General features: G+C 36.0%; 1 protein-coding gene across 1 annotated transcript in view; it reads right to left on the reverse strand.

Annotated features, from left to right (window-relative positions):
• LOC129262516 (mucin-2-like) overlaps positions 1-3,887 on the reverse strand; it is a 33,034-nt gene extending 29,147 nt beyond the window's left edge. The window contains exon 1 of the mRNA XM_054900641.2: positions 3,693-3,887. Within this exon, the coding sequence (XP_054756616.2) occupies positions 3,693-3,799 (107 nt within the window). The 5' untranslated portion in view covers positions 3,800-3,887. The remainder of the gene's footprint in view (positions 1-3,692) is intronic.
• Between the last annotated feature and the right edge of the window lie 6,669 nt (positions 3,888-10,556).

Here is a 10,556-nt window from a genome sequence, read left to right on the forward strand (position 1 = left end):
CTGTTTTTTCAGACATGAATGTTGGATAATAGTGGAATGTTATTTATTGAATCTTCTTTAATACTTTAGGCAGAATCCAAGGTAAACAAATACAATCTAAAGGTCGTCATACTAGGGAAGAAAACTTTACTGCTACTTCTTAACCCGTCTGTGACAGCATTAAGAATGATTTTATCATTTACAAGATAATTGGTATTTCTCTACCTGTACGCTTTATTTCTTTTCCTGAATAGAAATTTCCAGACAGAACAATAAAACGGTTGCTACACTTTTGTAAAAAGTGTGCAAGATAATAGTTAATTATCATTCCCAATGTCAAATCTTAATACTTGAGAAAAAAATATATATAATGTAAACAAATACAATCCAATGATTATGGGGTAGAAAAACTTACAGCTGCTTTTTACTTGTGAGTGATAGAATTAAGGATGAATTTTCCACTGGGAGATAAAAAACAGGAAGTTTTAGGGCATCTGAAAAGACAGTCTATATTCCTTGACCCACATCAGACTGAGACCTGTCAAGTTTACTAGGGCGGATTATTCTTTTGATGACCTTTCTAATTTACCCCTCCCATTCTAAACACACACACTCCCCCCTCTCTCTTTCTTTCTCAACCTCTCTCACTTACCCCCGTTGCCCTTTTTTATCAACCCTATTAATCTCTCCTTCGACAGCCTTTCATTAATCTTTCTGTCTGTATCTTTTATTTAAAAAATGAATTTCAAACAACCATATCCAAGAAATAAAGTAAAGAATATAATTATGAATATTAAACAATTATTTTCATTATCATTATTATGATTGTTGTTGTTGTTATCATTATTATTACTATTGTTATTATTCACATAAATATCATTTTCAAAGAAAACGTAACAAAGAAACAGCTGAATAGAACAGAACAGAAAAGAACAGAACAGAACAGAACAGAACAGAACAGAACAGAACAGAACAGAACAGAACAGAATAGAATGGAATAGATTAGAATGAAAAGCAAAATGACTACATAAATACAACAAGATTGTAATTATCTGTATAGTGTGAACAATTTGAAGAGCCTTTTTTTTCTATAACAATTTCACATTTCACTGTGTTTAACACTACCACAACACCTTAATCTATTCAAAGCATCACATATATCGATGTAATTTATTCCATAATATATTAATATTGTAATTATCAAACCTGAGGGAATATTATAAGACACAAAGTGCATGAGAATGATTAAAAATGGTAAGAAATGGCATTCCTTTTTGTATGTACATAGTTTCTATTAACATCCTAGGCAAGTATGATAATCACGCTCGCACTATATCTTGCTTGCAGGAAATTTGAAGTTAAGACCGGGATTGGAGGAAACTGTCATCATGTTTCATTTCTTGTCCATTTTGACAAGATGCATTGCTGGACAAATAAAAGATAAAAACTCATATACTCTCCCCCATCTAAGCCCCATCCTCTTCTAATACATCCCACTTTCCAACCATGATTTGAACTCTCACTTTTTTCCATTTTCATGTCTGTTTTTTGTATAAAATCTTTCTAAGAATCATAAAAATAGGTTTTCTAGAGCCCACATTTTGCGGTAAACCACACAAACCAATTTGTCAGATTATCTTTGGTTGATGACAAACGTTGTATCCACAATTCTAAATGACTTTCAATATCCATTTTTTCCACTGAAAGGAATAAGTAATTAATGACACAAGGTGAAGATAATATCATACAGACATATTAAATATTTATTTCCTGCTTTATTCATATATCTAGTTGTTTATTGCATGTGTTTAATAATACAGAACTAATTTTTATTATTTTTTATAAATCTGCATTTAAGGACGTTCCACAGTTATATTTGTGCGCATTATGATCTGCGCATAGTTTACACTCTGCGCGCTTACGTCACAATGGATGAACAGGTGATTAATTAGCTGCGGGTATGAGCTGATTTTTCTCATCTTCTGCACTTTAACTGCAGATCCGATGCGTTATTTCATGAAGCTAAAAAATTGAATTATTCCATGGACCATTCAAAAAAATATTCTCTACAATTTCAAAATACTTTACTCTGCAGTGCTGCCAAGAATCACGAATATTAGCCCGATTTTGAATAAATGGTAGAGTGGTTTTGATTTTTTCTTCACATAGATACTAAGCATTCGGCCCATTTTTGGTGTTTTGAAAAGCACATTTGCTCTAATAAAAATGCTGATAGTTTAAAAACAAGCACATGAACCCCTATTTTTTAATGTTTGTACCTCTTAGGTATACCTTCCTCTACAACTCTGCAAAATTTGGTGAAAATGACATGGATTTTGAATAAAGTGCAGCATTTATTGTACTTTTGTAGTTTGTTACTGAAATTTTACATTTTTTACATTGGGATTTTGTTATCTTTTACGCCTTTTTTAAGAACTGACAGTGCTGTTAAACTTAAAATTGCAAACAAATAGCACTATTAATAGATTCTCCATTCTAACGATACAATTATTAACTCTCTTGCGAAATTTGATGACTTTTTCATGTATTCTGAATGAGTAATGGAGGTTTAAACTCATTGTAGTAATCTTGGGCGGTCTAAAAATGCCAAATTCTTTTTAATGCGCAATTCTTAAGAACATCAATTTGGGTGAACTTTGAAGCTCTATAGCAAAAAATCAAGCACATGGACCTATGTTAATTTTTGCATATTTCAAATACTAAGGTTCTAAAGTATCTATGTGCAAAGTTTGGTGAAAATGACATGGATTTCACTTTAACTGTGGAACGTCCTTAAGCTTCTTTTAATGCTTTCTAGTGTATCGTTTAAAAGAGCTTCAGACATATTTGCGTGAATCAAACCTATTTAAAATCACAAATTTCTAGTTACTATGTGGTTTAAAATTTTGCATTCCTAAAAAAAAAAAAAAAAAAAATGCAATGCAAGCACTGATAATGCATTCAATTGATGATACCTCATTTCAAAACTGTAGAAGGTTATGATATTTTTCGTCTAGAATGTCTAAAAAAATAACAATCATAGGTTGGCATAAAACAAAGTGGTAGCACAATCATCTAAATCTCGTTTTTTGCTGATATCTTTTGTTGTCAACAAATGTAATCAACTAAGTTGATTCTATGGATAAAGCTCTGTCTATTTGATAGACTATTGAGAAAATGGTATTAACGCGGAGGGAGGTAATGGAATAAGAGGAGAAGAAAGAAGATTATGATGATGATGGTGGTGGTAATGGCCATGATGATGATGATGATGGTGGTGGTGGTGGTAATGGTGGTGGTGATGATGATGATGATGATTATGATGATGATGATGATTATGATGATGATGATGATTATGATTATGATGATGGTGATGGTAATGATGACAACAATGATAATGATATGAATGGTGGTGGTGATGTTGAAAAGGATAAAAAAAGATGATGATGATGAGCAAGAGGGGAAGAGGTAGAAGTAAAACGTATCATATGATGAAGTTGATGAATTTGCGCGCGTTCATAGGGAGATGCAACACGCACGCGCAGGAAAATTGTGTACTTTTATTCGGCTTGCAAGTTAATCGTAATGAACTAGCAAATCAAATGAATATATCCCAGTTATTGACAGTAAATAATAAATTTGTTCGTCACAATCATCAAACAACTTTTGTTATCAATGTTAAATACAGTAATATACCATGCAAAATTAAGCACCTTAATTCTGTCTGCAAGTAATGAAGGGCAAAGACCCGTCTTCGCTTCCATTCCGATTCCTTGTGGGCACGTCCATTCCACCTCAATCTCTTCATCAACTTATCCATCTCAACATCAATGGTCTCCAGCTTTGAAAGGTATCCTCTCCTACACCACTCAAACAGAACCGCTTCAACATTCAGTCTTCTTGCAATCAAAATTGCAATCAGAAGAAAGTTTCTCACTCCAAAGTGATTTTAATTGAGATAAATGTTGACATCATCATATCAGAATCACTCGGGATATTTAATCCTCTTTAATTCAAAAGCTAGTCTCCAGAAGCAAGTGTCCACATCTGTGCAATCGCAAAAGAACCAATTCACCATTCAGTCTTTTTTGCAATCCGAAGCAAGTATTTCACTCCAAATGATTTCAAATTTAGATAAATGTTGACATCATCTGATCACAATCACTTGGGGAATTTAATCCTGTTGCAATCAAAAGCAAGTCTCCAGAAGCAGGTGTCCACTCCGGTGCAATCCAAACAGAACCAATTCAATAATAAATCCTCTTGCAATCAAAAGCAAGTTTCTCACTCCAAATGCTTTCAAATTTAGATAAAAGATGACAACATGTGATCAGAATTACTCAGGTATTCCATCCTCTTCTAATCCGAAGCCAGTCTGAAGAATCTAACTTCAAATTTAGATCAATGTTGATATTATTGGAACCATTCAGACATCAAACAGTCCTGCCATCAAAAAAATTGATAGGAGTTTGAATGTAGTGTAATGTAGTGAACAAAACCACTCAATTTTTGAATCCTCTTGCACTCAAAAGCACGTCCACAGAATCCATTTTCAAATGACATAGAATTTTGATTCATGTTAATATTAGCAGATTAGAATCACTCCTGTATCAAATCCTCAAAATCAAGTCTACAGAATCAAAAATAACATAGAATTGTGAGTGATGTTGATATTAGCAGGTCAGAACCACCTGTATTTAATCCTTTTGCAATCAAAAGTCAATACAGAATCCAATTCCAAATGATAAAGATTTTTTGTTTATCAATATTATTAGCAGATCAGAATCAATCATGTATTCAATCCTCTAGCAATCGAAAACAAGTCCACAGACTCTAACTCCAAATGATATAGGATTGATTATAGTAGATCTGAACAACACATTTAATCATTATACGCTTTCAAAAGCAAGTCCACAGAATCCAACTCGAAACTGAAATCATCTTATCCAAGCCACTTAGATTTCCCACTTGCTTTCAAAATTTTGTCTACATAATACATCTAAAAAATGAATTCAGATCACAATCAATTCATTATTTATGGGTATCCATTGTGACATCACATTTGAAGCAGTTTCGTATTCAATCCTCCTACCTCAAAAGCAAGTTCACAGAAATCAACTCTGAACAATTTAGAATCGAGATCACCAAAAATACAATCAAAATGACCAAATTAGCATAATCGAATTTAAATGATTCTAGAATCCACATTATGATGGCTCACAATGGATTTATTAAAGTGATTGAGTTGGCACGATCTGATCTGAATCACTCCTGCATTCAATCCTGACTGTCTGAGAAGCGGTCCTCCAAAATCCAATCAAAAATGACTACCATGAATACAAACCACGTTGACATAATCTGACACAAAATTAATTCATATTTAGGTCAGCATGAATTCTCAATTATTCAACATACATATTTTCTGTCATTTCGTGTTGATGGTCTTTTTCTCCTCCAACAAATTTTTAAATTATCCAGGGTGAAAGCGCTGAGATAACCGTGGTATTACGACTGATACAACGATGTCAATTTTCATCACAGGTGACGCCGATAATCAAACTTCTAATATCTAGTCTCAGTTTGATGCCAAATTTTGATGCCAAACTGCTCTTCCTGCAAAGCTCATTTTGAGAGTCAAGTTCAGCACTTCATCTCAATCAAGCAGAGGCCTTGATTACCGCTGCTCTCAACAACTAAACAATATCACCAAAAGAACAGATTAACGAAGCACTAACGATTAGCTTATTATGTAACCATTGGTGAGGTCTGGCTTACTCATCCTTGCTCAATTAAGTCTTAGATGGGGACCGTGCTCCTTCCTGTAGAACTGATATTTGATAATACCTCTAGGTTCTTATTAACAAAGGGGAAGTGTTACCCCCCACAGCTCGACCTGGGTATCTCAGAGAGCACCCGACACAATGTGACTTTACACAGATCCCGGGGATCACTCACTAGGTGGTTTCAGACCGCCTCGAAGTTCGTCAGTTCCAGGTATTCTCTGATCGGGAAATTTACCCCGATCAGAAAATACCAGGTATTTTGGTAATGTGAAAGCAAACTACGCGTAATTTCCCCGAAACAAAATACCCACTAAATAGTAGGTACTTGGCGAAATTATGAGAACTTTCGCGGGGATTTTTCCAAGGTCGCAGGTATTTTGGCAATGTGAAAGCAATTTACAGGAACTTTTAGCCCAGCGTGTCGTTGGGCGCGGGCGCCGTGGGTGGCTGCTGGGCTAGTGGTTTTGAATCTCGCGCCTTGCCTGCTTATTAGACCATACTGCGCATGCTCCTAACTTCAGGAATTTATCCCGAAGGGTATGTTTCGGGGCGGTGTGAATGCAGGAATAATTAATGGGTATTTTTTAGCCTAAAAATGTTCTCGTAATTAAACGGGGATTCTTGTGATCGAGGCGGTTTGAAACCGCCTTCTGTGGCTGGTGGCGAAACAGTCAACTCAGGCAGCAAATCAAGTTCTTCCCGAATTCCATCTCTTCACCTGCTCCAGCAAATTCAACCACTTTGCAGATAGATCTAGTTGTCATTTGTCAGATACTTGAATTAAGTCGCCCACTCGTTGAGGAAGCCGTCCCACTGTTTGATATGCATCAATCCTGTTTAGCATTGGTCTGATGACTGAGGTAATTCAATTGAAGTCCTTCTATTTGTATGACAATTCCATCCGAAATAAAATTGAAGTTGGAGACCTTCATTTGGACTGGATAAATGAACCATCCAGGGATGCTGATCCGGTTTTGATCCCACTGCACTAAAATGCTTTCATTCACAGGAGTTTATCAAAGAAGAATTAATTCAATAAAGGAAAGCTACAGAAGTATATATTAAGGTAACAAAGTGTTTCTTTGAAAATCAACTTTTATCTTATTCTTATTTGGTCCAATTAGAAATCTTTTAGATTGATCATTTCAGCCCATCCTCCTTTTCCAGACACTTCAAAATTGTGTCCAAAGTCTTCAAAGATTCCAGTCCAGTGATCCTAAACTAGTCTAGCTATCCACCTCTCCAATATTCTAGTCTGTTTTCAGAACAGTACACATCTAGCTTTCCTAACTCGAAAGACCTGCTCACTCTGAAATGTATTCATTCCATCCATATTGAACAGAGAGAGGGTTAGATGTAAGACTCTACTCTGAATGATTGGATGCTAACATTCTAATGTCAAGGGCAGTCCTCTCACTTCCTTAATCCTCAAGAGGAGGAAGACGGAAGGAGAGATGGAGAAGAAGAAAACAGGTAACACAGGTTATCTTCTCTTCCGATCTTATTTGTGCTCTGTTATCACTCTCCTGCCTTCGAGTCCACCCAAATCAAAAACACTCTTTCCTCTCTCCCAAGCCCACGCATCCAGCCTTCTCCTCGATCTCCTTCATGTTCAAGTTTCAATTCCCAGCATAGCGGCAAGCTAGGTCTCCTATTTACACAAGCTCTGTCATCTTGGCACACTGTCAATGCTAAATGTGCCACTCAACACTTCTAGCGAATCCAAACTGAAACAAAATATGACCGAAACCCACCCAATTCGAGTTACACAGCTCAACTCTGAAGCTTCCCTGCTAAATATAAAAGAAACATGGAAGAAAGGAACAAAAACCTTCTCACTCTCTATGAAATAATATGAATGAGCCTTGAATTCACAAATTTATATTTCTCCTATGACTAAGGCTTATCAAGGACCATACTGTTATGCATCTTTTTTTTCTCAGTTACTCACTCGTTTGATGATTCTGATGTGTCTAATTTATTTTGCATGTCTCACTTCTGAAAACTTTCACTACAAACTTCCTGGCCTCCTATGGTTGAACCCAGCGGGCATATCTAGGAAAAACATTGCTCAGGGCAAGTACTGGATTTGAGGCCTGTTCCAACTTCTGAAGCCAGTGACTTTTAATGTTGTTCATCAGATTAAACCTCCCAGGCATTTTTTTCGAATGTTGCCTCTAGATCTACTGAAAATGGCATCCTTGCCATGTGCCCCATTCATCTGGTCTACACGCAGTCAGTCTTCTTCTCAGATAGTCTAATACCACTTGGTCTAAACTCACTTAGTCTAATCTCAATTTGGTCTAATTGCCATTCGGTCTACACTACTGTAGTTCTCATTTTGTCTAATTCCCAGTTGGTCCAATTTCCACTTATTTTCTACTTATTTTCAATCATCAAATAAAAATTTGGTTTATAAACTTCTAGACTGAGCGGTGTTAGACCAAGAGGATCTTTAGAAAAATTGGTGTAGTGTTACTGAAAATAAAATGAAGTGGTAGAAGGGATAAATGGCCATTAGACCAAATGACTAGCAGACAAACTGGTTTGAGACCAACTAGGATTAGACCATGTTGGATGAGACTGGCAGAATGTAGACAGAGTGGGTGTAGAACAAGTGGCAATTCACCATCTCAGGGGCATGTGCAGGAATTTGGAAAGGCGGTGTCCAAGAGAAAGTTTTGGCCCTAACTGACCATTGTGCATGAATATCACCTAGTGAATGCATAAGCCTGAAGCGCCCCTCTGGTGAGGGTCCAGGGCTGGCCTCCCTTTCCTTACATGCCCAAGCCCCTCCCCTGCCCCCCCCCCTGATACATCACTGGGTAACCCTATAAGGATTCTTCATCTATCGCTTCAAGTTATTGATTCCTAAGGAAGTGCATTGGCAGATCCTCTTCATGGTTGCTATCTAGGGGCCATGTTAATAAACTCCCCAAGGAGTAATTCAATATCAATGTTTGAGGCAAGGGAAAGGTGGATGCTCACTTCAGCGATGATAAAAAATCTTCAAGCTATTTATTATTAATGACTTTTCTGAAACTTGCTACAGAATTCTGTAATAACTCTCATTCAAAATACTTTCCTACGGGTGTTAGTTTTTTAGTCCAGATTTACTGAATTCTTTAATTCATCATGGATTCAGATCAGCCATTGTCTGAATAACCAGCCAAATCTTGGATTTAGAATAAAACCTTACAGATTTTAATTTACATAATTTGGATTAAATCAAATCCCGAGTTTGAATGGTCATGAACCACAGTCAATCTGGAATTATTTTAAATCCCCTCAATTTTGAGTGTAAGTTTGAGGTTTGGTTTTAAGTTGGCTTAACATACAGATTTTAAATAGGAGCACTTGTCACTGGAGCAAATGTCATTTAAAAAATCTATTTGCTTGAGAAACAGACATCATTATACAAACACACAATCCAGGAAAGCGTGGTTAAATTGCTGAAAGCTTTCCTAAAGTGGTAAATGTCAGCCTTATATTTCAAGCATCGGATTTCAATACTACCCATATTTCCTTGCAACTTTTCCTACATCAATACAAGGGTGTTCTTTTACAGTGCGGTACCCCCGGGTGAGACTGGGCTGCCTCCGAGAGTCAAACACCGTCATTCCGCACCTCAAGTAATAAAGATATATCACATAGATAGCTGGTGCTGCTGAGTTGGAGGCTTCCTCTCGCATTGACGTCACCTAACTTCCCCAGAAAAACTTTTCCAGTAATGAACTTGAATGATAGGAGTGCACGGGCCACTGAAAAACATAGAGCAATGCTTGACACAGGCAATTCTAGGGTCAAACTTATTAACAATATTGAATGAATAATCCCACGCCGGGGTTTTGGAGGACCAAAATACACCGTTCTATTTAGATTTTTCAATGTGTCGCAGTATGAAATGTTAAGGTTGTTGGGCGAGTTGATTGGGTGGAACTTTATAGTCATGTGATTTTTTCATGAAGACAAGGTGAATTAATGGGAGGGGCATTGGAAAATGACTATTGTAACACCAAACTAGGTTTCCACTTAAGCAATGCTTTTATAGTCAAATCGCATATTGCATTATCAGCTCAACTTATTTCTCAATAAATACACGCAACAAACTGTTGGGAACTAGGCTTTCTCTTGTGAATCTTGTTACAAATATAGTTTGAAAATGAAACTAAAAGCAGCAGTTCAATATTGAAACTAAATTTATTCTTAATCTAATGTGAGCAATGTTGGCTCCACAGAAAAATTATAATCTTACTACTGGAATAATATATAAAATGCTATCTACTACTGTACTTTCATAACCAATTCATATCATTTAGGATCTTGGTTACATAACTTCCCTGTATAGTAATTAGATTTATACATAAGTAAGCTATTGATCCATAAACCAATTATCAATGTATCACATATTGTTCAATATTTTTTTAAATATTAATAAACTATTTTTGGCATCAAGTCATTTTTTTTGGTGGGGGGGTATTCAAATTGACATGTTATGTTGTCTTTGTTTTTAAATTATAAATGATGAAATTTTTCAACAAATATTGTCTAAATCATAAGAGATTATATGACAATATGCCTAAAAGTGCCTTAATAACTAACAGTTAGAGAACATTGGACCCCCAAACTGAGGAGCTCTTTAATTTGAGCCGTCTTTGCTATGTCATCTTCAAGGGTGATTTTTAATCTACTCTTGCCTCTGAAGGAGACCCGACGAAAGAAAATATTACCACATTTGTCTAACTGGATTTATTTCAAAGCCTAAATTACGGAATTCATCCCCCCTCATCTATG

This window comes from Lytechinus pictus, chromosome 5 (genome assembly GCF_037042905.1).
Source record: "Lytechinus pictus isolate F3 Inbred chromosome 5, Lp3.0, whole genome shotgun sequence".
Taxonomy (NCBI): Eukaryota; Metazoa; Echinodermata; class Echinoidea; order Temnopleuroida; family Toxopneustidae; genus Lytechinus; species Lytechinus pictus.